General features: G+C 44.8%; 2 protein-coding genes across 7 annotated transcripts; both read right to left on the reverse strand.

Annotated features, from left to right (window-relative positions):
* Nucleotides 1-2254: 2254 nt before the first annotated feature.
* On the reverse strand, nucleotides 2255-8519 carry tdh (L-threonine dehydrogenase). Its single transcript, XM_048985258.1, has 9 exons — nucleotides 8370-8519; nucleotides 6262-6455; nucleotides 6117-6159; nucleotides 5674-5744; nucleotides 5416-5565; nucleotides 5095-5267; nucleotides 4257-4347; nucleotides 3641-3910; nucleotides 2255-3489 (listed from the first exon to the last, which is right to left on the reverse strand). Exons 2-9 carry the CDS (start codon nucleotides 6443-6445, stop codon nucleotides 3350-3352), a joined length of 1122 nt encoding a protein of 373 aa, XP_048841215.1. The 5' UTR covers nucleotides 6446-6455; nucleotides 8370-8519; the 3' UTR covers nucleotides 2255-3349.
* Nucleotides 8520-10827: 2308 nt separating this feature from the next.
* Nucleotides 10828-26271, reverse strand: mtmr9 (myotubularin related protein 9). Of its 6 annotated transcripts, none has more exons than XM_048985256.1 (11): nucleotides 26200-26271; nucleotides 25414-25616; nucleotides 24643-24751; nucleotides 24434-24559; nucleotides 24064-24237; nucleotides 20233-20450; nucleotides 19295-19456; nucleotides 18629-18770; nucleotides 17453-17673; nucleotides 16323-16474; nucleotides 10828-12619 (listed from the first exon to the last, which is right to left on the reverse strand). In XM_048985256.1, exons 2-11 carry the CDS (start codon nucleotides 25593-25595, stop codon nucleotides 12456-12458), a joined length of 1650 nt encoding a protein of 549 aa, XP_048841213.1. In that variant the 5' UTR covers nucleotides 25596-25616; nucleotides 26200-26271; the 3' UTR covers nucleotides 10828-12455. The 6 variants fall into 6 exon arrangements, with proteins under 6 accessions (XP_048841213.1, XP_048841209.1, XP_048841210.1 ...); XM_048985252.1 differs by having other exon boundaries at nucleotides 25414-25613; nucleotides 26195-26256; XM_048985253.1 differs by having other exon boundaries at nucleotides 26195-26248.
* Between the last annotated feature and the right edge of the window lie 815 nt (nucleotides 26272-27086).

Raw genomic sequence — 27086 nt, forward strand, 5'->3', positions numbered from 1 at the left:
GTAGGTCTGACCGGACCTTAATTTCTCGAGTGGATGAGAGATGCTATTCCTACATGCTGCTTCAACTTCTGTCCCATGTTTTTGCATGTAACTTATTTCTCTTACTGAACTCCTGCCAACACTTTACTTTAGCTAGACTTTGGTAGTGATGACATTTTTTTGTTTATTTGGTATCGCTTCGAAGTGATAATGACACATCGATAAATGAGCATGCATATATGGCATATATGGTCCTTTGTAGCGCATTTTATACAAATTATTGGATACTGAACTCATAAACTGGACAACACAAAGAAAATACTCGAGAGAGTTATAAAATTATGTGATATCTGCATAAGATGAACTCTTCATTAACCGTCAATGACTCATTCAATATCAAATTCTGGCCCAAAATTACAATCAGCAAATTAGTAATTCTAAAAAACTGAAAAGCACAGCATCCAACTGTTTACCACCTACACTACCCACGCCCCAGCTCAGCGAATGAATAGTGTTCCGTCGGGAAATCAAAATACCGTCATAATACCCAGTATACTTTCGTAAATGATGTGTGGATGGGGATCATTTTCGTGTGGACATGTAAGTGAATGTGTGAGTTATTTTGAGGTGAGTCATTTTTTTCCTGCTGCACCTCTACGCTGGGTTCCCCCACATGATCAAATCCCAAATTAATTAAGCATAACTGTGATTTATTACTAAATTTTCAAGACTTCTCTAAAACCTGGTATCATATGTATAAATCACTCGGCAGCACCCGCCCTCAAAATTTGGACTGGCCCCCCGAAATGCGCCCCTGCAATTTCATTGGTTCTGAGTGATTTCATTCATGCACCACGGAACACAGTGTTCCTGCATGTACAACCATCTTTTCCTTGTTTTCTCAGAGTTGCACCTAAATGCATGAGTCATTGTAATAATTATTGTGTAATGGAGGAACATATAGTTTTTAATTTAACTTGTACACTAATAGAAAGAAGTTGTTGAGAGTCCTTTTTCCTCTTCGAATGCTCCCCCAAACCCCTTCTGGAAGTAACCTGGAGTTCCCACCGGGACCATGTTAGGGATGGGCGATACCAAGATCTCCTTTTTGATCTCCTTTGATACCAAGGTTTGTATCTCCAATATTAATATTCAGTAAAACTAAATATTTTCCCCTCCCTGTTCCACCTTGCGCATCTGTACCCTTTGCCCTGCCTCTTGTGGAGAGACCTGACAAGGGACATTTTTAACCTTGTCCGGGGGGCAAGTATGAATATTGGGGAGGGATGTTTCTGACTTTCCTCTCAAGTCTGACTGCCTGTTCTTCTCGCAGCTCTGCGCGCATCTGGCAGCTGAAGTGGAGTGAGTTCTTTCTGGCAGGTGTCAAAACAGAGGCCCTGACCAAGCATAGAATCTCCAGCAAGGCTTTATTTGGTCATAGGGATACCCAGGCCAAGCTGGGCCTTGAGGAGGATACATGGGCTGGAGTTCAGTCTAGGGGTTTGAAGCACAGGCTGTTGATATTGAGTGTTGATACTGATATATAAACCGATATTGAGTGTTGATATTGAGTGTTGATGTTGAGTGATATTGAGTGTTGATGTTGAGTGATACTGAGTGTTGATATTGAGTGTTGAGTGATATTGAGTGTTGATATTGAGTGTTGATACTGATATATAAACCGATATTGAGTTGATATTGAGTGTTGATACTGAGTGTTGAGTGATATTGAGTGATACTGAGTGTTGATATTGAGTGTTGATACTGATATATAAATTGATATTGAGTTGATATTGAGTGTTGATACTGAGTGTTGATATTGAGTATTGATACTGATATATAAACCGATATTGAGTTGATATTGAGTGTTGATACTGAGTGTTGAGTGATATTGAGTGATACTGAATGTTGATATTGAGTGTTGATACTGATACATAAACCGATATTGAGTTGATATTGAGTGTTGATACTGAGTGTTGAGTGATATTGAGTGTTGATACTGATATATAAACCGATATTGAGTTGATATTGAGTGTTGAGTGATATTGAGTGATACTGAGTGTTGATACTGATATTGATACTGATATTGATACTGTTGAGTGATACTGAGTGTTGATACTGAGTGTTGAGTGATATTGAGTGATACTGAGTGTTGATACTGAGTGTTGATACTGAGTGTTGATACTGAGTGTTGATAATGAGTGTATCCACTTACTTTGGTCCAGCCTTGACAGTAAAACCTGCAGAGTGACGATGGCACAGAAAACAAGCAGAGTCTAGAAGAACTCGTATTTAATCACATTTCATTGATGAATATTTCCGGGAACCAAAGGGGCAGCTAAAAAAACAAAATTATTTTCTATAATTCCAAAGAAAGTTTCTCTGTAATTATAATAATGTAATCTTATAATTTCATTCTACGGTAAATATTTAGCATTAAAAATAAAGGTGCATAAGCTGTCACCGTAGCTGCATAAACAGCCGACAAACATGTCTAAAATAGGGTGACTCCCCAAATGGAGGGTGTACGCCTTTTGAAAAGTAAAAAATAAAGCTGAGCAGGACAGTGTCACAAAACAAATGCCAACATCTGCCAAGTTCCACTGTACACAGAATAAATATCTTATAAAATAAATATCCGAGGAAATCACCAGACATTTCAGAATTGCTTTTGCATTCTAATCGTGAACCTTAAATTATGCATGTTGTCAAACAGTCATCTGTACGTTGCCATTTTAAAATAGACCATTGTGTTTGTCATGTAATTCCGTGTTCCACTGTTTTATGTTCAACTGACAGGGATTAAAACAAGCTTACTCACAAATGATCAAACATAGTTACTGTTCCTTGTTACCCAGGCAGAGAAAATCAATTTAAAACCATTTAACAGAAGGATGATACAATTTCAGGTCATGCTTTAACTTCCCGTCAAGTAAACTCCCTGATAGATTTTAATAATTTGCACAGAAATATTACTTTGGTCTCTTCAAATCCATCTTCATGACAGGGTCCAGAAGGAAGCGAAATACTTCTCCCTCCGTGGCATTAACTTTTACAACATTTCCCAGACCTAAACTGTACCTGAAACGTAGCTGGCATCCATAGCTACAGATTCCAGAAGCTTCCCGTCAATTCACTTGGAAAGTTCTCTTCGCAAAACTGTTTCCCAGTAATTTAATTGGAATCAAGTATAGTGCAAGAAGATCCCCTCTAGATACAAAGAGGAAGGAAGACCGCTTGGCTGCCAGAATCTCTAGCAAATGCATTTCCCAAATCATGGAGTAAGACTATTTACAGACCGCGAGCTTCTGCTGTGAGCAGATCTAGTTTTTACACTATGTACCACTATGTACAGGTAGCCTGGGCATGCTCAGTTAGCATGGGCTATTTGCGAATCAGAGCCGATGAAGTTGAGCATTGTCTGGACCAACTCTGGGAGGTCATAGTCATGTTTCCACCTCCAGTCTTTACGGGCGTTGCTGTCATCAAAGTTCATGGGCCAACTGTCAGCTGGAGGAACAAGAAAAGGTCATTAGAATGAGAATTAGCGATTAGAGTTTTCTGATACAAGAATGCAGATAAACAACGACAATCTGATGTTCAGTTAATAGGGTAACAAAGCCATTCTTGACGATCTCTGTGGCAGAATGGCATCCCTCACCTATGGCCTGCCGGATGAGGTCGATGTTGTAGGTGACCTGGAGATCAGGCAGCTGCTTTTGGACCTCCGTCACGAGCTCCTCAGGGGTGAAGCTCATGGCGTTGATATTGTAGGTCCGCATGGTGAGGGATTCGGCCGGCGCCTCCATCACCTCAAGTGTGGCCCTCAGACAGTCGTCAATGTACATCATGGGCAGCCGCGTGTCTGGCTTCAGGTTGCACTCGAACTTGCTGGTCTTCACTGCGTCGTGGAAGATCTGCACGGCGTAGTCTGGGCGAGCGGGACATGCTATTAATGAGCTGGAAGGGTGTTCGCTACCACATGAATCAACGAGTATGAACAGAAAAGAATTTAGGAGGACATTTACGCCTGTATAGACATTTTTTTTCCATTAAAATTGAAGAAAATACACACACACAGAAAACTAAATAATGATACAACTGAAGCTGTGAAGATACACACGCTTGTACAAGTAAACTTGGGATCTGGATAATTCTACCATAACATGCCCCCAGAGTGAAGGAGAACACATTCTGAAATGGATCAGCTGGTCTTATACTGCACACAAAAAAAAAAAAAACCTCCTTTAGACATCAACATGATAAAAACCGCTCACCGGTTGTGCCACCACCAGGCTGGGAGTCCGCAGAGATGATGCCTGGGTATCGGAGGCACCGGAAGTCCAGGCCGTACCGGTGGTGGTAGTACTGGGAGACGGAAGAGACGTAACTGTGAGCGTAACTGCAGGGACAGAAGCCCCTGACTCTCCATTTAGGATGCCAGATGCACACAAGGGCTGCTACGCGATGTCACATCACGGTTATATGCCGCATGCGCAATAATCACCAAGGCTTTAGATGACAGGCGTGAACATTCGTCCGGACACTGGCTCTTTGTCCACACGGATATTTGCTTACGCCCACAATTTGGTAAGTAAATTAGTACTATGCCTAAAATATTTATCAGAGGTGTATGTGAGGCCCAAAAATTAGTCATCTGTACAAGTTTGGTGTATACTTGTGTTTAATTAACTGTACTGGCAACCCACCACCAACTTTTTACCTTTTATCCACAATATCTCCTCTTTCAAAATACATTGTGGCTGCTGTGTTCTCCATTTCTTCACCACAGCTCAAGTGCCTATCGCGCCCGCGGTATACCAAAACATGCAGCGTACACTGCTGACCAAATTTAATAAACATGAAGATACGCTAAATTTATACAGATTATTAACTTTTGGGCATCACAATACACATCTCATTAATATTTTAGGGTTACTACTACCAAACTGAAGGCATAGGTAAATGTCTGCGTGCTACCAAAAAACCTGCGTGTGGACAAATGTTTACGCCCGTCATCTAAAGCCTTGGTGCTTATGGTGCACGTGTCGTATATTTGCAATTAGAATGCGACGTGATATGGAGCAGCCGTAAGGTGCATGGGATGGCCGTTACCTCTCCCATGAGCTCTGCATGGACTTTGGAGACTCCGTAGATGGTTCGGGGTCGCTGCACGCAAAGGTCAGGGGTGGGGTTCCGGGGGGAGGTGGGTCCGAATGCACCGATGGTGCTGGGGACAAAGAGTCTCAGGCCGTGTTCTGCCGCAATGTCCAGGATGTTGTGCAAGCCTGAAGGAGGAAACTGTCTTTGTCAATTCGCAAGGTTCTGCGGCTCCTGTCGGAATTCCAGTTCACATTCATCATGCAAACCTCCTCCATTTTCAGAGCAAAGGCCGCTCAGCCAGCAGAACCGGGTCAGCAGAGATCCGCTCCTCACCTGTGATGTTCACAGCCCGGGCCAAAGACACATTCGCCTCTCCCACAGCGCTGAGGAGGGCGCTATAGTGGACAAGCCATGTAATTCGGTTGTTCACCACAATCTCACGCAGGTTCTTGTAGTCCAAAATGTCAGAGTAAATAAAAGGGCCTGCATTACACAAAAAAGGACGTCTGTAACAATAACTCATTCACTGGGTCAACAAAAATACAGTGTGATCAATAAATCAGCCTTTAACTTTGCACAAGGTAGACTCACCACTGTGGAAAACATGACTTGGAGGTTTCCTGATGTCTGACAGAATTACATTATTTTTACCAAATCTCTTCCTGTGAAAAGATGGCAAACAGACTTAGAATCACAATTAGCCAACGCAAAAAGCCATTCCCAAAAGAAGGCATATGTACGCGTCCTGCTTCTGTTCCTATATGTTCAAACAGCAAAAAAATGCTAGCCTGTGGCCTAGTTTGTAATGCTGTTTAGCACAGAAATGTGTGCGACTGCTTAGTTTGGGTGTGGTAGACATGGTTGTTGGAACTGACAGGATGTATTCTTAAACAGTGACAATAGTTGAAATGGCCAACAGTAACTTAATAAGGTGTTTTTAATACTGAAAGCTAAAGTGAATAAACAGATACAATAATTGGGTTGACCAATTTAGCAAAGTCTGTATTCATTTCGTAATGGAGGAAACATCTCACCGTAGCAACTTAGCCAGTCCAACCCCCAACTGTCCAAGACCACCTGGTAGCGAAAATTAACCAGAATCAACGAGAAGAAGTCGCTGAAGAATGACAGCGATCTTTTCGAGAGCTAAGACCACAGGTGCTTTGTAGGGAAACCTACCAGTGATGAGGACCTTGGGGTGGTCCGTCTCTGAGAAGGAGACGGAGTGGAAATTGGCATCGGAAGTGACTTGGCGAGGGGAGAAGCTGATGGTGCGGACAGCGATGGACATGGGATGACAGCCACACCCCGGATCCTGGAGGACCTGCTTGGCCACCTTGCTCAGGGCTCTGACAAAAGGCATCTTAATTTACCTAAGGAAGGTGAGGGGGATTAAAGGGTGGAAGCATTCCAAGCATCACAACAAGTCACAGGGCCACGTCACGTGAAGCAATTCCTGCGTTATTAGTTACGTTTCATATCCGTATTACTGTTCTACCGTTTTTTTTTTGTCTATTTCCCCCACAGGTACACGAACAAAAACACAAAACTGCATTCACCAAGCTCAAAATAACAACAAAATGATGCTGGTATTTGCACCAAGACGGACGTCCCTTTTGTAGCGAACAGTGTATTTCAAGAACCGCCAGGTTACAGCGCGTGTTTGGCACGACATAAAGTGACATTATTTTCGCATGTTTACGGTGGTCAGAAGTTAATCTAATTGACAGAACGTTAATATTTAATTAACGAATTAAACAGCTTGAAATACTTTAAGAAATGTTTTTAACCAACGACGTTTTATTTAATACTTTGACAAATAAGATCGTTACATGGCATTCTAGTAAAAAACTGTAATAGATAAGCGCGTTCTTCTTTATTTTACAATTTCCTTGTAAACAAATGATTCGACAAAATACTATCTGAATGTTTTGCATGAATGCATCTTTCTTGAGCGAACTCGCTCTTACCTCGGCGCCTGGGCTTTCAGGGCGGCTCGCTATCATTTGCGACTTTTTATAGTGCCCTGCCTTCGTTTTTAACCAATCAGGAGGCAGGGACGCGCCAGCAGGAGACTGAACGCGCAGCCCAAACGTTCGAACTAAACTTTTCACGCCGTCCAGCAGCTTTGTGTTCATATACACTTTTAAAATCATTGTTTCAGTCGGTTGCTACTAAGAAATTTTGTCGCGTTTGAACTGCAGATCCTCCTGGTTTTCAATAAATAAGAAATATAACGGAGGTTATGTAGAAGTTATCAAGTATATTTGAATATTAGGCTGCGATTGCAGTTTTTCTTTGCAGAAATGCTTCAAAAATAAGCGTATATGGTACACCAGACAGCTATAAATCACATTCATAATAACAAAACAAAAAAGAAAACCGGACGGGAAACTTTGTCCTTATTTATAGATTTCTAACTGTATAACACACGATTCATTGTTTGATTTCGCTTTGTCGGTGGAAATGGAACGAGCCGACGTAAAAATTTAATTTTAAAGTAAAATTACATGCATCTATTCCTCTAAGGGCTCGGCGACATTTCTAATGTGCTTACAGCACGTATGCCTTTTGCAAATTTCATAACGCTGGGCTTTCATACTTGTGTAATAAGATACGACGCTGGCCGACGACATAAGCAGGCCAACCACTAGAGTTTTAAAAGTCTGATCGCAAAAATATTTTTATATCTGTACTAAATGCTATTTCTGACGACGGTGGGGGGGCTCGGGGAATAAGTGAAATCGAGTAACTTAGTCGCTTTATAAATTAGAAATCAGATACGTCTTTGCATAATACACCGTTGAATGGTCAAAATTTTATCCACATAGATTCGTTATAGTTAAATGGGTAAATGTGAAGGGGAAATACGATGCGTTGGCAGAGAGGAAAACATGCTGAAGCCGTCACGTAGTACCTTTATTTTTCCGTTTCCTTTCATACGCATCATTACAGTACATAACGCCTTTGCAGTGAAAGTAAAACAAGTGATTCATTCGTTTCTGTTTCCGGAATAACCAGCCCCCTAAATTAAACATAGTTACCATATCCATCAAGTAAGTTCCTTATAACGGGCGAAGTAACACCGAATACATATAACAAAAGCATCTAAGCTGCTACGTCCATAATAAGCATACGATAAACCATTTCTGCTAAAAGTACATTGAAACTGTACACGAAGACACGTTCCAATAAATTAACAGTAATATCAATAATTAATAATATAACGTTACAATGGTGAAATACTGGCAAAACGTGAAATGTCACATTTAAAAATATTTACTCACCAGGAAAATGTATAGGTGCTTATGAAAAATAATTACAGATTTTTTTGTGTGTCCTTCAGATGCTTCCCGGATTGGCTGTCTATATGCTACACGTGTTATCGGAACCAGGCGCTATATTGCATCAGCCTTAGACACGCTTATATATCGGAAGCCATCTGGCAAAGAAGGAAGCCGGTCTCCATTCTGATTGGACCAAAGGCTGGGGGTGCGGCTCCCTGCCCTGGTCACGCCCGCATGACGTGAATGTTTGATACTGCATTGGGGAAGGGGGCTCATGCAGAAGCGATAATAAAAGCGTCCTTTTAAATAGCGTCTGGGGCTGACGGGGTCGGGGTTAAAGGCTTCAAGTAATGTTATTGTCGGTGAGCATCTTCGCATGTATTTATACAGTTCTGTTATGTCAACAATGTCCGCTTTATTTGAACACCATGGAACGGCGGGAGGAGAAGGGAGGGGGAGGGAGAGTGTCACGTACAAGTTCTGGGTTTCAGTCGCTTCAAAAATGTGAGCGTTAGATAGCGGTCTGGGGTTCTCTGATAATATAACCATGCTAAGGGAATTAAATTACGCGTGTGTTTGTGTGTGAGGAGGATAGCGTTTATTTATTATATATAATATAACATATACAGTACGTATTATTAAACAGCACTTGCCAGTTCTTCAACGAGAGCCATCTTCAGCTGCTGAGAGTTTAAATTAAATACGAAGAGAGATGGTTTTCTTGGCTAATGACCTGTCATTAGGAGATAAGGCCACCAGTGTTGGCACAATACGTCGCGTTATGAAATGGCCGATGTTCTTCTGATGTGAGCTCTGCTAACTCCCCTGCCCACAGGACCGATGTTCTTCTCTAGCAAACAAACTGGCCAGCCACTGTTTCACGGTGACGCTCTTCAAACTGCTTCATCTCAGTTATCACTGGCAGAGACTTAGCTGAAGATTAAAACAATGCTGCCATACTTCTGTTTCGCTTGTGAGCAGTACGACGGATGTTAGTAATTCGCTGAAGTAAGGATTTCTATAATACCGAGGTCAAAAGTGTCAGTCCATCTTAACTGTGCTCTGTAATGGATCGTGAATATTGGAGTTGCAGAAAAAAATTTGAGGGCTTGACCTTGGTGTCCTCTGTGGAGAGCATGTATATGGCTAAAGTCATCCTTTAATTCATATAATCTACATTATGAGATTCTAAAAAGCAGACAGACCACAAATATAGTCAAAAAATGTCTAATAGTAGCATCATTTACTCAGCTGAATTACTTGAGATGTAGCGAACATTATGCTTATATTTTCCATATTATTCTGAATTTCGATTTTTTGGTGTAGTAGATATTTGTGTTATGCATTTCCTTCATCAAAACCCTTATGTGAAGATAATACTGAGTGTCCTTAACAAAATCACTAAGAGTTCACCTGAAATTAGTGAGGGGGTACAATCCCGACAACCATGTCGCACTCACGGACTGATCGACTTCTAGCCTTAGAGAACCTCGTATGTCAGGCTCTGAGTAACAGTCAGCCTGGCCTGGAACGCAGGATGTGCCGGAATGTGTGTGCCTTCCTGTACACGGTCGGCTGTCCCTCTGACGCTGATTGCAGTACCCTTGAGAGTGTCGCTCGCTTCACTCGTGCAGCTCCGCACGTGCCACTCCACTCCAGATGGCTGACGTTTACATTCCAAACAAATGATGGAGGGGGCGCGTCAAACGCGAATGCATGTGGGGCCCAAAGCATGCCACCCCCTTTTTTGGTCTAGCCCACCTTTTAAAATCTGGCTGCTGATTAGATTATTAGCAAATTAGCAAAGCAATTGTGATCAGGAATTGTTTAATCAGGAATGTACACATTTACAATCACATCCTGCATCCCAGGCTAGATTCAGTTTTATTCAGACACTGCTTTACAAGGGTCCTTAAAGGTGGGAGTCAACCAGTTTATGATAGCATAGGGCACAAGGCAGGGATACACCCTGGATGCCAGCCTACTACAGGGCACACACACACTCACATGCATTCTCATACCCTACGGACATTTTAGAGGTGCCAAAAGGGTTAACTTTGGGTTAGGGTTAGGGGAAAGTGTGCAAACTCCACATTCAGTGGACTGAAGTACACTGAAAGGAATCCGTAAGAACATAACTATATCCTAAAATTAATTTAAAATGCATAAACCCAAATATTAGAGAGTCTTTGGCTATTGGAGGGCAAATGTAACAAACATCACAATCCCAAACTGGCTAAAACTGTCCACTATTTTTGAGTGACTTAATTTAAATAGTGAAAAAAAGGTTCATTAAGACAGCAAATCCAATTCTGTCCTCAGAATAATTCTAAAGATTCTCTATAGGAGTACAATACTTAGGCTGAACTCAAAGTATTCTAATTTTAGTTCATTTGTGTTCTGCTTACAGTCCCGTGTTCTAAAGGATCCCACAACACAAAGACAAACAAAGGAAACGTTTAGTGCATCAACTCAATTTAGTGCAGTCATATTTATGCCATCAATGTGGGAAAAAATCACATACACATTATTCAGAATACAACATAATAGAGCCAAAAACTGCAGTAACTTAACAGCACTATTCAATGAAAACAAAAATAAAAAAAATCACTTTAAGACACTTCAAGTAAATGCTTTTTTTTTTTTCCTTTCTCAACGACCTCAAACTGAAAAATACACTGAACTGTCTGAAATTGTTCTCAATTCAATTCAAACCTTTAAAATTTGCCATATCGGTGCCAAACCCCGTCTGAATTACTTAGCCTGCAAACTTTATTCTCAGGAAGCTCCCTGGTCAGTATAGCAGCCGCCTGAGGCATTTGACACACAGTCGAAGAACGTTTTAAAAAGCAAAAATAAATTATACAAGAAATGTACAGACCAAGAAATCCCTCAATGCATCAGAACCCGTTTGCCTGAAGCTCTCTGGACACACTTCCGGTTCCATTTATTTAGTATCGCCCGATAAAACCAGCCTTACTAATCAAACAGACTTTCTCTGAGGCATTATATGCTACTGTGTTGCCAATAAATCATATAAAGACACAAAAACCCAGACCAGGAAAGACAGAAGAGATATGGGAAGCATTCAGGTGCTTCTGCGTTCAATAGTGATCACTAGAATATTATACAAGATTATACTCACAGTTTACAACAAAGTGTGACATTTGGCTGCTGGGAAAAAAGAACACCAAAAGTGCTAGTTAGATATAACAACATGACAGTACTGGTACTCTGAATTATAAAGGTGTCAGACGATCACCGGTGTGCACCTTCAGGGAGCTGTTAAGCCCTGGCACTGTATGTCTGCCACGCGTCTGTCACACATAATGTATGCTATGCTAAATGCCCAGCCTCCCGCAAAACTACATATGGAAGGGAGAGAGAGCAGATCTGGAGCATATGTGCCTTAATAAATGTTGGCTTATGTATGACAGTGCACCTTGAGCTGGCGCCGACCGGGGGGAGCGTGTGGAGAGGGCTGCCGAGGGGCGGGGGGGGGGGGGGGGGGGGGGGGGGCTAATGCCTCATCATTACCTTACACATGCAGAGGCAGCCAAAACTGAGATTACTTGGTCCCAATTAACAAACGCCGTGAGCGAAGAACGTTTTGGCCTTAGGAAAATATGTGACTTACTGGAAAAAAACTGAATAATAGAAGAATTTGTTCTAGTGGATGGTGGGGGCAGGGGGGGGCACAAATGAGCAGATATTTCTAAGAGGCTTGATGCTTAGATTTCTTAAAATATCTTTCACATGGCATTTAGGACAAATATACGCCAAACAATATGTCAGTATATTATCTAGTCAAGAGGCAAGGATATATGGTCTAGTATCCGTTAAAATGTCCGAGGAAAGAGTTTGTGGGGATATTTTCATGGCCTGTAGGACTATGTCACGCCATTATTGTTGTTACTGTAGTGCTGAATGTGGAAATTCGGCCACAAGCTGCCTGTTTAACAACTGGGGCTCCATGGGACCAAAAGGCTTTGAACATTTGATGTAGTGTGTGTGCGTGCAGGAAAACGCCAGCTTGGTAGGGGAGGGGGGGCAGGACGGTGGTAGTGTGTCTGGGAAGTTGGGCGGCTAGGGCTCCCCCAGCAGGCCGTCCCCTGTCTCCAGCTGGGCCAGCTGCCGCCGAAGAGCGTTGACCTTGCTCTGCAGCTCCTTGTTGCACTCGATGATGTGCACCATCTCCTCGTAGGCCTCGTCCAGGCACTTGGAAGAGCGTTTCCAGCGCAGGAAAACCCCTGTTCAGGAGCAAGGGGTGGTCAGGTCAGGCCAGGGTGCGCAGAACCACCGTCAAGATAAGATTTAGTTTAGTTTTCAGTTTAATCGAAAATTAAATAATCCACGCAGTATCGCTACACCAGCCAATAAATCCACTGTCTTAAAGTCTCAGATATCTGACTAAATGCTTCAAGAACAAAATCACCACCCAGACACCGTCAACACTGGTGTCATTCAGAAGATTTTCAAAAACAGTGACGTTCTTTGATTAAAAATACAGGAGGCTGCATTAATGTCAGCTGCTGACAGGGACACCACCGTCACCACAGGCATGTCCCCAAGCGGGGGGCCCTTAAAGCTTCTCAGTTGTCACACGACACCCCTAGAGACCCCATCCAGTGTTGCCCTGGATGCTAGTAACTGAAACCAAAGAACAGAATTCTTGGGGCGTTTCTCTTGGCAAGACCGGTCATGCAAACTTGCCTCCCAAGAACGAAGTTGGGGTGCAATGAATCGTGGGGCTGGTCTTGTTTGGCAAGGATGCAACCACTGCATCCTTGACATTTGGGACAAGGCAAGAATGACATCCAGGGGGTTTAACGGAACTCTTCTGTTCTTCAGTACTGGAACTCTTCGTTCACTTGTGTTCTTCAGTACTGGAAATTCCCAAATACAAATCCGCTCGCTCTGTACCCTAGTCGGGAACCTTAAATGGCCCCTACAGTTTATGCATGTCAAGACATACATCTACTCTGGAATGTTCCCTGGCTTGCAAACTGTGCTTCCAAGAAAAGAATCCAAAGCAGAGGAACCCAAGTGGTAAATAGATTTCTGTAAGGGTGGGGTGGCGTTTCTAAGCAATATCTGCAATCATCACCTCGAGGTGTTTCCAAAGAGAGGAATCAGCCTGTTAAAATATTGCGAATGAAGATTAACCGTGAACTGCCAACCGTGGGCGCCATTGCGGGTGGCAGCCCTTCGCGGACAGCTTACTCTACATGGAGCAAGCTGAGGGAGGCATAAAGACAATTTCCCCACAGAGGGATCAATAAAGTATCAATTAAAACTGAGTACAGAGTCAATGGCGGATCTGAAAGTCGAATAGATATCAGTTTAAAAAGCTGCAAAATAGTTTTCAGCAACTTCACAGAACGTTTCCTGTGGGTCAATAAAGAGACAGAATTTCCATTTTGATGCACCTTACAAAGGGAGCGATTCACAGGAACTCCACCAGCCACATTCAGACACCAACCTCGAGTCCGTCTGCATCCATTGTGATAACAGGACTGTAAGAGGGAAACTCAATGAGAGTCACTCTGAATGGTTCCTACAACCAGCACACAATGGAGACCATTGTCACTGAGTCACTGTTACTAAGATCCATGAGAAAATCTATTAATAGCTCCCCAAGCACGCAAAAAAAAGAGCTGGTCTGACAAGCTTCTCAGATGATATTTAACAGTTAGCTAACTGGTTGCCAGGAATCAGCTTCATCATTACCATACGAGCAGCTTTAACATAGCATTTGTATTTTAGTCTTCGAAATCAGACCCGAGCGGACTCTTGACTACCTTTTCCAGGCCTCTATCCCGGTTCGTTTTGGAATCCCCTGACCATACGAGGTCTTCTGAGGCGACGGCCGTATTTCGCTCGGCTGAAAGTCTGCTAGCAGTGCTAAGCGGCTAACAGTATCAGTCGGATGACGTATCCACAGTAATGCATGACATGCAGATCCCAAATTCAAGCCCAGCTTGGTTTAATATTAGCACAATGCATTTCTGCCTGTACGCTGGTCATGTTGGGGGCTCAGCTCATATCTGTGGTCATGGTCACTATCTGTCTTTAGTTCGCTGGCTTACTGTCAGTCACATGTCATGGTCAATGTTGCAGATCATCCCCGTGGCATCCACACGCCCCCCCCCCCCCCCCCCCCCCCCACCTTCTGCGGTCTGTGCGAATAAACTACGATGTGCCGCCCATCCAGATCCATCCTGGGCACCATCAATGCCAAAAACACATACCAGCATTTAGCAGCATTCCCCAACCCAGTCTTCGGCGACCCACATGACTGGGCATGTTCTTGGTTGCCCTCCACATTTTTGCTCCCGAGAGCTGGAAACAAAAACCGTTTATGGGTTTCCAAGGACCGGGCTGAGACACACTGTCATACGGATTTGAGAGCTGAGAGTAATTTTACCAGCCCCAAGAAAGACACAAACATCAGGTCAGAATCACAAAATAAAAATTGGCTATCACAGCTTGAGGAAACCATAGCTGGTAGCACATCTCATTCTCGTAGCGGCTGAACTGCTGGAAAAAGATACTTCAAGCAGACAAATATAACATCTAAGCATTAACATTTTTTGTTTGTGTTTTTCTTTATTTTGGGTTGTTTTCTATTCCATATTTATTTCTAGTATTTTTCTTTGCAATTGTTTGTATTCAATGTTAATATAATTGTCTTTATTAAGTTGCTCTTTATATTTGTGTCCTGGGATATTTAATTGTATTTTTCTTGAAAAGTTCAATAAAAGCAAACTAAAGAAATAATTAAAGCACATATTCTGGGAAGGGAGTCTTCCCATACTCACAGACGTTTGACTTCCCATACTCACAGACGTTTGACTTCCCATACTCACAGACGTTTGACTTCCCATACTCACAGACGTTTGACTTCCCATACTCACAGACGTTTGACTTCCTCTGAGGAATCCTCACGGTGTGACAGCGTAGCCCATTCAGGGAGACTCACTGCCACGCGAGACGGCATTCGTTACAGCCAGGGCGGGAAATTAAGCTCATGAAGTCAAGAAAACGAACACCAGCCCACAGGCTAGTAAAAAAAAATGCATGTCGGACTAATCTGGTTTGTTTGCTTATTTTTATAACATAACTAGAGCAGCTGGCTAGTTGCAAAAACCCTTAAGTTCTCGCCCTGATTATAACCCTGTGCTTCCGCTCTGGTCGTGCCTACAAAGGGACCCGCCATAAAACGCGAATGTCACATATTTACATGCCAACCTGCCCCCAGCACTGGGGGGGTGGGAACAACACAGCCAGTATAAATCCAGCAGGACTCTAATGGGGAATGGGGAAGCCAGCTGGACTGTCCCTCTCCCAGCTCCAGGCGGCTGCTTGGACAGTAATGTAGGTCACCCTGGTTTCTCAGGGGCTTTGCTGAAACCGAGACCCCCAGACACCTGCCGCTGCGGATATTAGCTCTCATAACCAGGTGCTGGCTGATCACTGCCCCAAATCTCATCAAAACAGAGAAAAAACATGGCGTGAGCCAAGAAGTCTGTCCAAACTGGCAAAGCCCGAAAGGAGCACCTCCCCTACAAGTGGCGATGCTCCAAATTTCAGCACAGAAACAGCCAGTAAACATCACCTGCAGACACATTCATATTCGCAGCCAGACAAGTGCTACGTCGATTCCATGTTCCCTCAGACATTTTTGTATGTTCTATACTGCCCTCTGCTGGAACATAACTGCTGAACATCCATAAACCAAGCAGCCATCAAAAGATGCAGCTCTGCCTAACCGAAACATCATCACCTTTGACTTTAAACTTACCAGGTATGCTAATAAGAAATTATTCAAGTGCAATTACCTGCCAGACCCCGAAGCCTGTGTGTTACTCATTTCTGACTATCGATGAAGAATTCCTGCTACTACTGAGGAGTGGGAGGTGCTGGTGAGGTACGCACGAGGCAGGTCCTTACCCTCCCACAAGAGCAGGCTCTGCGGGGCCACTGAGGGCCAGATCACCAGGCTGTTGGTCTCATACAGTGGGTTCAGGAAGTGCTCCATTTCCTGGGGCCGGTTCACCCAGGACCACAGAGACACTGTCTTCTGGGGTAGCTTCAGCTTCACCCTGAGCACGCAGACGCATGCAGACAGACGCAGACGCAGACACACAAAGACACACGCAGACACGAGACTTGTTATTTACACGTCAGTCTTCAGTTCACAAACACGCTGAAGTACTACAGAAATCAGTGTTGTCTTCTCACCTCGCTGAGGCTGTAATAAAGGGAATAATGTATGGGGCTATTATTGCAGCAAAATTATTTGCAAACGTGTACGAAGAGTTGTGTGACTATATCAATCCGTGTGTGCGTAATCAGATTTGTATGTGTAAAAGAATTTGTAAATGCGTACTGAGATTTGCAGATATGTACAGGAATCTGTAAATGTGTCTTCAGAATGTGTGCGCAATGAGATTCATATGGGTAATGAGATTTGCAAGTGTACTGAGATTTGTAGGTGTGTTGACAAATCTGTAAATGCCTACATAAGTATTAATGGCTAAAAAGTCTGAGTATTTTGCTCCAAGACCAGCATATACAGACAAGTCATCAGTTACACTCAGGTGGACCTCTCAACTGGCTGTCATTTTACTGTACGTGTGATTTTTGCCACACTTCTGCCACAGCAGATCTGCAAATAAGTCATTTCACTGGTGTGGTAGTCAGCAGTTTATGATCGATGACAGTTCACATATCTGCTTGCATAAACTACAATCCTGTTGAGTCGCCCCCTGGGGGTCAAACACATCACAGCACTCCTTGACCGATGCTCTTGATCACGCCTGTAATCTTGCCTTCGGAACTGCGCATCTTATAAACAGGAAGCATGTAGAGCATGCCTGGTAAACCTATTCTGTAATTAAATCAAGAAGGAAAGCCTACCAATTACAATAAAAAAAGTAGTTCTGTCAGGTAGAAACTGTGGATCAGCATTTTCAGGGCGAATACTGGCTTTCTCGCATGTAGCCGCATGTGAAACCTGGAGTAGGTGTGTGCTGCATATTACGAGTACACGGTCGCTGTGAGAGACTCTGCGCACTGACCGCTCAGCCGCACTGTTCCCTAGGAAGGTGCCGAACTGTGAGGCGTATGCATGCTCGAAAAGCAACACCAGGAAGTGCTCGTTGAACTGGAAGGAGCAGGGGAACTGGTGTAGGATCTGCCAGACGCAGTCCAGGAAGAGCAGGAAGACAGGAGCTTCCCAACGCGGCTTGCTGTTGGAGAACGCCGACTGGATACACCGCTGCTGGAAAGGGTGGCCTGCCTGTGGGATGGGGTGGGAAGGGATAGAGGAGGGACAGGAGGGTGAGCGAAGGAGACAAAGGAGGGACAGCAGACAGGGCAAGAGAGATGATCAGAGAAGGGGACAGGACAGAGGGAGATAGTAGGGACAAGGAAGACAGGAGAGAGGGATGGAGGAGGGACAAGGAGACAAAAAGAGGGACAAAGGAGGGAGAGGAGAGAGATAGAGGAGGAGTAGGAGGACAAGAGAGGGGGACAGATGAGGGACAGGAGAGGAGAGAGGGATAGAAGAAGAATAGAGAGACAAAAAGAGAGGGACAGGGGAAGAAAAGAAGGGCAGGAGAGGGGGAGGAGAGGGGACAGAAGGACAGGGGACAGAGGAGTGACAGGAAAGAGGGACAAAGGAGGGATAGGAGAACAGAGGAGAGATGGGAGTGAGGGACAGAGGAGAGAGAGAAAGGCAAGAGAGGGGGACAGAGGAGGGACAGGAGGACAGGGGAGATAATCTTTAATATGTCAATAATCTGTAAACACTAGAGGTGTAGCACAAAATTCACGGTTCAAAACAAACCCTGGCTCTGGGTTCACAGCTTAGTGCAATTTCAGTGCAGCAGGAAAGCAGATTTTTTTTTTCAAAATTGTTTATTTTTTACACAATTAGGAACAGTTGTAATCTAAACAGAGCAATACATCTGTCAGCTTATTTGCAATCGATAAAATAAATATGGAAAATAAAAGTTCAAGAAAACAAGTACAATGAACTAAACGTTATGTTCTCTACTATTTCGGTGTCTGAACCGTAAATAATGTAACAGAACATCACGCGGTGAATACATGTCAACGCATGAGTTTACTGTTTGTTTGGTAGAGAAATATACTTTTGCAGATTAGCAGCTAAACTTGCCAGATTGCCATCATGGGTATTTATGACCTTTATCAGTCTGGCGTCACTGGTGGGCTTAAACCCCACCACATACCTGCAGCCACTCCCGCTCCACCAGAGCCTGGAAGCCCCTCATGGTCCTGCATCCCGGGTCCAGGATGATCTGGGCCAGCGACGTCACCTGGAGCGTGGAGTCGGAGCCCTCGGTTCCGTGGACCAGCACAGAAGCGCCCTCCCTGGGGGGGGAGTGGAAGCAGAGTCAGAAGGCATCCAACACGATGAGAGACCTTCAGCTGGAAGGGATATCCACAGCAATGAGAGTAGGGGATGGGGGGAAGGGAGGATAAGGGAGCGGAGGACAAAGAAATGGACTGACAAAACGGGCTTCCATTAAGAAAGGATGTATTTTGAAAATATGGGGGTAGCGGACGTGACACCAGGGTGAACTTCGGGAGTGACAAAGACCAAAGCGACAAACAACATCCAGTGAACTACCTACACGCGTATCAACGAAAACCTCCCTAAGAATAAAGCAAAAGACAATCAGTAACCTAATAGAGAAACCCTGGGATGAGGCCAAGTGAGCAGCAAACCCCAATTTTTTCATTTTCTCTCCTCCACCGTCTCCTGGCTTCTCTCCTTGTAGATGCACTTCTATATAACCCTGTGTGCATCCATCTATGGCGGTGCTCAGTGTTTCTGTTGTCACTGGCAGGAAGTACGTGGGCCACCGGCGGGGGGGTCTGAGGGGACTCCTCACCGGTCGATGCACTGCGCAGCCAGGCAGGCCGTGGTGAGGATCTCTTTGACGTGGGTTTGCCAGTTGGAGGCTTCCAGCTTGCTCAGCCAGCGGTCCATGTTCTGGCTCTGGTCGTTGCAGGCCTCCACCAGCTTGATCAGACTCTCCTGGAGGATGTTAGACCTGTGTATTGAGAGGGGAGAAGAGGCTCACGTCTCCTCACATCAAAGTCTTGAACGCCAAAGTGAAATCCACAGATCAGTTTAATGTAACTGTGAACTAATCCCATCCAGGTTGTATCTCGGCCTTGTGCCCTATGCGACCTTGGACGGGCTCCAGGCCCCTGAAGACCCTGAACAGGACAAGCAGATAGAAGGTGGATGGATGGACAGATGAATGGATAAGTGTTAACCCTAAAGCACTTTTAGATGTGGCTTCAGCTGAGTGAGGTTGTCTGTCCAGGAAAGTTCAGAAAAATACAACACTGATAGCAAAACCATGTCAAACACCACCGGAAAAAAAAAAAAAGCAGTTAGCGGTGTATAGCTCATAGAGAGCGGAGCCCGTGCCCAGAAGGTTGTGGGTTTGAATCCCATGGCTGACAGAGCAATCATATCTCTACTGGACCCTTGAGCAAGGCCCATATCCCATACTGTTCTCTGAGACAATGCTTTACTCACCTGTACTTTGCTTTGGACAAAAGCAGCTACTAAATAAGCAAATTGAGATGATATTGACGTTACACAGTTACGTTCCACAGGAGGTTATTCCTTTCACTGCACCTAGCAGCCTCACCTAGATTCCTGCTTTCTGACCTTATCGATCTCCTGCCAATTCTATTAGTTTACGAATATGTTTTTGAATTGACAAATGCATAAAATCGATATGGATCAGCTTCTTGGGGAGGAATGTAACTTTGATGCGGCGACGAGCACGGTGGGCTGCGGGGAGGGGCAAACCTCTCAATGGCCTTGTGGATGCGCCTCCACTGTGGGTAGTTAGCCTCCTGCTCAAAGCCGCCCCCCCGCGCCTTGGCCTGCTGCGCCACACTGATGGTGCGTGTATCGATGATGTAGCCGCGCTTGCCGACCCGCAGCGTGGCGTTGATCAGCTTCTCGTCCTCCTTGCAGCGCCGCCCGTTGGTACCGGTCAGGGGCTGGCCCGCTCGCATCATCACCTGGGGACAGCAGCAGAGAGGGGGAGGCGAAAGGCCTGAGCTTCTGCTGGCATCTGACAGAGCCTGTGTGCAAAGTATTCCATAGCAAACACGGCATGGTGCGCGGCTCGGCGGGATAAGCCTCCGCGCCTGTGATCAGAAGGTCATTGGTTTGAGCCTCAGAATAGTCACGTCTGTGGGCCCTTGAGAAAGGGCTTTAAACTCAACGGGGTGCTGCATGCTGGCTGACTCTTCACTGTACCTCCCCCGCCTCACCCCCATAAGCTTGCTTAGACATGCGTCTGCACCTTGGAGGAATGGAAGGTAGCCTCGTCTGATGAACCCCTGGTAGGAATCGAGCATCGGACGCATTGGACCGACACGTGTGGTTCACGGCTCCCACACGCAGCAGGGCTCCATGACTCATCACTCCCATGACCACCAAAATTATCTACCATTTGTGCCACAGTCACCCCTCTGCTGGTTTGTGGTCTTTCCCTCCTCGGATCTCTTTCAGCAAGCGCTCACCATGGCTGACCGTGAGCTCCCCACCAGCCTGGTCCCAATCAAAGCCACTCAGAGATTTATCTCTGCCCATTTCTTCTGCATTCTACATGTCGGCTACAAGTAATGAATGTAGGCGTACTGTCTAGTATATCCCAGACCTTGGCACACATAGCTTTTATGAGATAATCAACATTATTCAATTCGCAGGGGGGTGGTCATTATGCTTTGGCCCATCGCTGTACATACACACAGTGTCGCTCTAAAGTTGCATCACACTTAGTTTGCGTTAACAATTTAACAGATTAACAATTTAATTCGCATTAACATTTTGGCATGAGAGTTGCATGTTGATGCCATTTTCTATTTTCCATTGCTTCACTTAATAAAGACATTCAGTAAATAATGACGGCAGGTGTGTGTGTTTGTGTGTAGGTTTTGGTCAGTAACCACCACTAGCAAGATTAACTTGTTAACCATGGCTTGCAATCTGCTTGTTTGAACAAACATCTGGTATATAAAGTTAATTAAACAAGCCCCCCACCTTCCCATAAACTCTACTCAAATAAAGGGGTAATTAGGATCAGCTGATTAAGTGCTTCAGTAAACAGACTGCGCCTGACTGATACACTCCGCTGCAGGCGTCCACACAGCTGCCCTCAAACAACAGCGGAAAACACCCACCATGCAGAATCACGCAGAACAAGCTAAAAAATAAAAGTTTAAACCCAAAAAGAAAATCTGTCAGACAGCAGATCTGCCAGCATGTAAAATGCCCCCAAGGAAAAGCTATGAACCCTACCACCCCCCCCACCCCGAACGGCTGTATTTCTTGTAAACAGAGGAAACACAGATGAAACATGCTGATTGAGCCTGAACGGCTGAGCGACGGCATCCTTTATCAGGACAGACATCAACAAACGAGCACCGCACCACTTCCCCCACGGCACTTCAACGGCGGCACGCTTGCCGGCGTGGCTCCGCCCCCTGCTTCCGGAGAGATATCAGTGCTGTTCATGCAGATCATTTAAACTTCACAAAGAAGCACCGATCCTATCAGGCCGAGGGACAGTCTGCAGAAGCTAGAAGATGCTTGTCATCTCGTGGATAGCTCCTAGGATCGACGAACGATGCAAATCAAAACCTCATTCCCAAAAAACCCGCTAACCTACAGCAACCATTTTTTCCCCTTTGCCCACAGTTCCAGTCATCTGGCTCCCCAGGTCCCTGCTACAGCGTATGAGACCTAAGAAACAACTGCAGACACGTAACAGTGACGTACATCGAAATTGCAGGTCCCAGCGGAGGCACCGTGTTTGACTCTGTTTACCCAGCCGCCTGGTCTATGAGTTAAAAATACATTTTAAATAAAAAGAGAGTAAGAGAGAGGGTGAGGGGAAAGCAGGCCAGCAGAGGGAGGGAGAGCAACAGCCCTCAAGAAAAAGGAGAGGAAAACGGGAGAATAGAGAGGAGGGGGAGAGGTGGGTGCAGAGGAGATGGCCTCATTTACGATACGCCATTAGAGTGAAGTCAATAAAAAGGGGCTCGTTCTACTTGCAGGCGCCTGACACGTTCCCATCCTGAGTGGGAGATAAGGACTGGGTCACCGTGACCAGGCCCGGGGGGGGGGGGGGGGGGAGGTGGTAAATCAGAGCTGTGGGCCAGCCCCACCAGGCACTGCGACACTGACACACCTTGTTTTTCCATCTCTGGACTCGTCGGTGACGTCATTCACAGACATCCTGCACAGCCTGTAGCGCCCCCCCCAGTAAGCGTGTCCGGCGAAGTTCATTGCAGACTCAATACTGAGTCAAAGTTCCAGAAATACATTTTTGGAAAAACGTGCTAAATTTCTCATTGGTGATTCGGCGGGGCCGTCTGAAGGTGCAGGGGGGGGCAGGCGCCCGGCAGCTTAAGGCATCATCCCTGCCTCCTCGCTTAAGGTACGCCTCGCCTGCTCAGAAAACACGCCATGTCACTTTCTGGGAGTCGGACAATGTGGGTGGGGTGAGGAGACCTTTAGCTCTGGTGGCGAAAGCTCACACTGCCACTCCGAAGCTGTCGCCTCCAGCACAGGGATCCGCCCACTGGCATCAAAAGAGGCTTGTTTTACAACAGGAATCTCAAAGCAAAGACATTCCAGTGAAATAACCTAAATAAGACTCCTACACTGCAAAAATTCCCTTCTTATCCACAGTCCTTCTAAGCAATGCAGCGAAGCCTCCATCTAAGAGACACCCAGTCTGTCCATATCTATCTCGAACGGACCACTCTGCACCCCCCAGACCCTGCCCAGAGGTCCAGCCCAGACTCATGGACCAGCAGAAGAGGCAGCTCTGGTTCTGGAGCAGCATGGGCCATCACTCGGACATGGAACAAAAGTAGTCATGGCAACAGTGCAGGTTAACCTCATAAAGGAGCTGAAGCTGGGGGGTGGCGGGGTTGGGTAAACCCCCTTTTCATTACATCCTGCCATGAATAATGGGCCCTTTGGCCACTGGTAATGTGAGTAAAGAGGACATTTCATGAAGTGAAGGGAAAAAAACAGGAAAACCACAATGGAAGTATGAACACAAAGAAATTGCTAGAGTTACTTATCTTTTCAGTTCTACAAAGATCATGTTGACTATTTTACTGTTATATATCCTGTTTAAAAGTACAAAAAAGAAAAAAAAACATACAGACAATCTGCACTCTAAAAACATATACGTCATACTAAACAGGAAATGTGCAATACAGAGAGTTTCTGTTATGTTGGACCAAACACACAGCACACTGGGTGTCTATCAGTCAGGAACAATGATTAAAAGACAATCTCTGAGCACTGTTCACACCGGACCACCACCAGATAATAATAAATAATAATAATAATAATCCATACTTTATTGATCCCCGTAGGGAAATTGTCTTTACGCCTCCCACAACTTCCTTTTTCATAGAGGAAGTTGTCTGCGAAGGGCTGCCACCAGTAGCGGCGCCCAGGGAGCTGGGGGTTAAGGGCCTTGCTCAAAGACCCGCAGGCTGAGGCTGGGTTTGAACCTGCGACCTTCTGATTACAGGCAGACAGGCTTAGCCCACAGAGCCACATGCTGCTCCCCAATGCCGTACTATCGGAGCACCCTCTGCTCACCATGCCATTCTTCTTGTGGTAGTAGCTGAGAACCGGGAAGCGGCCTCCCTGCCTGAAGGTGGCGACCTTGCACAGGGTGTCGTCGTCCACGGCTTTGGGTACGATCACCAGCGCAGGGTACGTTGGGCAGACAGAGAAGTCCTTGTTCACGTTGCTCAGCCTCCACTCATCTGTCTGTATGGAAAACCATTTAACACCATTTTTATTCGCCATCTGACAAATGATCAAACAACAGATGCTACTAAGAGCTAAGTTTCCCAAACACCTGCGAATGTTACTAAGCAGGACTTCACCGCTTTACACTGCAGGCCAGGAAAAAGATACTAATATCCCATCAATCTAGAAAAGGGAACAGAAACAATATCTGTACCGAGGACTCGATGTCTTTGAAAAACTCCTCAGGAAGGAAAAGGTTCCACCCATCCTCGATGACCTCGAACATTGGCCGATAGAAAAAGGGATACATCAAGGTGATGGAGTCCAGTGTGGACAAGGCCTGCAGACAGAGAAGGAGCGGTGACTGGGCCTGTGGGACCTAGCAAGTGGACAGATCTGGCCACTTGGGAAGGGTCTCATCACCTCGATGGAGCTGGCGATGTTCAGGCACTCCTCCATCCCTGGGATATCCAGCTGAATGACCCTCAGGTCTTTACACTTGACCACAATGGTCCCCAGTGACCCCACAAACCTACAGTGAGAATATGTAATGGAACTGTGATGCACAGACTTTGGGAGGGGGGGGGGACTCTGGAGCTGCAGGTAAGCATGTGTTAAGCAGAGGTAAACATAAGCTAAACCACTATTTTTCCTGATTCTGCTCCAGAATGTCTGTCCAGAGCTACAGGGCGACTCCAGTAATGTTACATTCTTATCAAACTAAAAATACTCACAAATATGCTCACCGTGTCATTTTCCTTTATTTATTTATCTGTACTCTCCTTGGTGTGTATCACTTTAATAAATATTTGGCAAGATTTTAACCAAGGCCTCACTCCCATCAGTGTCAGAATAGACAGAATAGAACAAAAGTTGAAACAAACCCTGAGATGATTATCATCTGAGTAAAAAGTTATTTTGAATTAAAAGACAACAACATGACCCTACAGAACACTTCCATTTTTAAATTCATTCATTTATTCATTGGAAATCCTTAACTGGGCCAAAAAAAAATCCAAAGCAACCAAATGACAAATAACGACGACATCTGCAGCTCTAAGATGGAGTTCATAAAAAACAAGCACTCTATTCAACATCTCTATTCAAAGGACAGGCATAAGGCAATGCCAGGAACAGTGATGGTGTTTTTACCATCACACGCCACAGAAATCACTGGTAAACAGCAGCTCTAACCTCTTCTCAATAGAGTCGATGTTGGAATGAAGGAGCCACAGCTCTTCTATGCTGTCCTGCCGGGAGGAGAGGATGAGGTGGTGCCCCGTTAGGCACAGGGTCCCCTCCACCGTGGGCATGAAGGGTCGATGCAGGACCACCCCATCCACACGGGGTGTTTTTATCAGCTCTGCAAACTCCATTTTCTGAATAGGCTTGGACTGCTAACCGAAAGAGGATCATCCTTTACAAGTTGCACGACATCGGTCACAGTTTCGGATCACTGAAAGGAAATCTCTTACTCGCAAAAATTAGTCCTCTTTACAAAATTATGTTTGTCAACTGTAATCCGTCATTATACTAAATCAATGCATTTTTAAATAAATGTTTTACTTAAGAATGCATTTCAAACAATAAACCAGAATTGAGAAAAGCGATTTTCCTGTCTGTACAGTTGACAGGATATGGCCATGATATATACCAGCGCTGTGCATGTGATAGCGGTGTTTAAACGACAGCCGCTAAAATAAAACAGCATCTGCATAAATATGACATATTAATGCAGTCGTACAGACTCCGCTCAATTATGCAAGCATAAAGGGTAAGAAAGACAGGTCATTAAAGCCACATTACAACCCAAACATACCGCTACACCTACTACCATTGTTTTTATAATTAAAATCGGTGGCTAATGTCATGACAGTCAGAGATAATCGCACAGAAAGTGATACGACGCAAGCACCTAGCAAAATATAAGTAATACGCATTACTACATTTGCTATCTATGCAACAAAAAACAAACCTTACGCCGAGCCCGCTAACCTGCTCCAGACGGACAGGAAACAGAAACCGGAAGTGGTTTGTCCATAACGAAAACCACGCCGGTGGGAAAATGCGGAAATGACAGAATTTGGTTCCGATTTTTTCAGGGACGTAGCGGCACTCAGCTTTCGTTATTTTCGCAGTAAAACCGTGTCTCACACTCCCGTAGTTTCGTCTCAGTGCCTATATTCTCGAAGGCACTCTGCTCTGGTACTTGCTAAATGCATAAATCTTATTTTATACCATATACATGTAATGGATTAATTACTTGGTGTAAAATTTTAGCACTAATTGCAGAAGTCTTGCCGAATAAATAAACAAGATAGCCACACTGGTGCTTTCAGACTCACGCTCACATAAGAAATCTTACTGCAAATCTATAGTATTCCACTATTAGCCTAAAATTAGCTACATCAAAAGCGTTGGGATAGTTTGCATGCCTTACAGACTAGTCACAAGGATATACAACTGTCTCATACATGTCAATGTGTGTGCAGACTTGTCTCGATTTAATGATGTCATGCCAGCCAGCTGACAGAAGCTCGCAGCACTTTAAATAAATCAATTCATGAGTCACTACAGATGAAACATAAAACTTCATAAACACCTTTTAGCCAGCATGCCGCTCTCTGGGTAGTAATTGCACCTTACAGCTTCACACTTCTTCATTATTACGGCACGAGATGTCCCAAGAAACTCACAGTCCAAAACTGGTGAACTAGTGTCTCTAAATATCAGTAATGTGTAAGTGTGCACCCTTCAATGGTCTCAATGGAGTATGCCGATCCAGACTATCAATCAGTCAATAGACCTTATTTTGTATAGCACATTTTCACGACATTATATTATATTGTATCAAAGTGCTTTTCATT

The sequence above is a fragment of the Brienomyrus brachyistius genome, chromosome 19, assembly GCF_023856365.1.
Source record: "Brienomyrus brachyistius isolate T26 chromosome 19, BBRACH_0.4, whole genome shotgun sequence".
Classification (NCBI taxonomy): Eukaryota; Metazoa; Chordata; class Actinopteri; order Osteoglossiformes; family Mormyridae; genus Brienomyrus; species Brienomyrus brachyistius.

What these genes read in the sequence shown, in the direction of transcription:
- tdh (XM_048985258.1), bottom strand. Translation starts at nt 6,445, where the DNA reads ATGCCTTTTGTCAGAGCCCTGAGCAAGGTGGCCAAGCAGGTCCTCCAG. An exon ending in CCGGGCTGTGAACATCACAG is followed by an intron (nt 5,268 to 5,415) that starts GTGAGGAGCGGA and finishes TTCCTCCTTCAG; the next exon opens with GCTTGCACAACATCCTGGAC. An exon ending in ATGCAGAGCTCATGGGAGAG is followed by an intron (nt 4,348 to 5,094) that starts GTAACGGCCATC and finishes TCCGTCTCCCAG; the next exon opens with TACTACCACCACCGGTACGG.
- mtmr9 (XM_048985256.1), bottom strand. Translation starts at nt 25,595, where the DNA reads ATGGAGTTTGCAGAGCTGATAAAAACACCCCGTGTGGATGGGGTGGTC. An exon ending in ACATCGCCAGCTCCATCGAG is followed by an intron (nt 24,560 to 24,642) that starts GTGATGAGACCC and finishes CTCTGTCTGCAG; the next exon opens with GCCTTGTCCACACTGGACTC. An exon ending in ACCACAAGAAGAATGGCATG is followed by an intron (nt 20,451 to 24,063) that starts GTGAGCAGAGGG and finishes TGCTGTCCCCAG; the next exon opens with GTGATGATGCGAGCGGGCCA.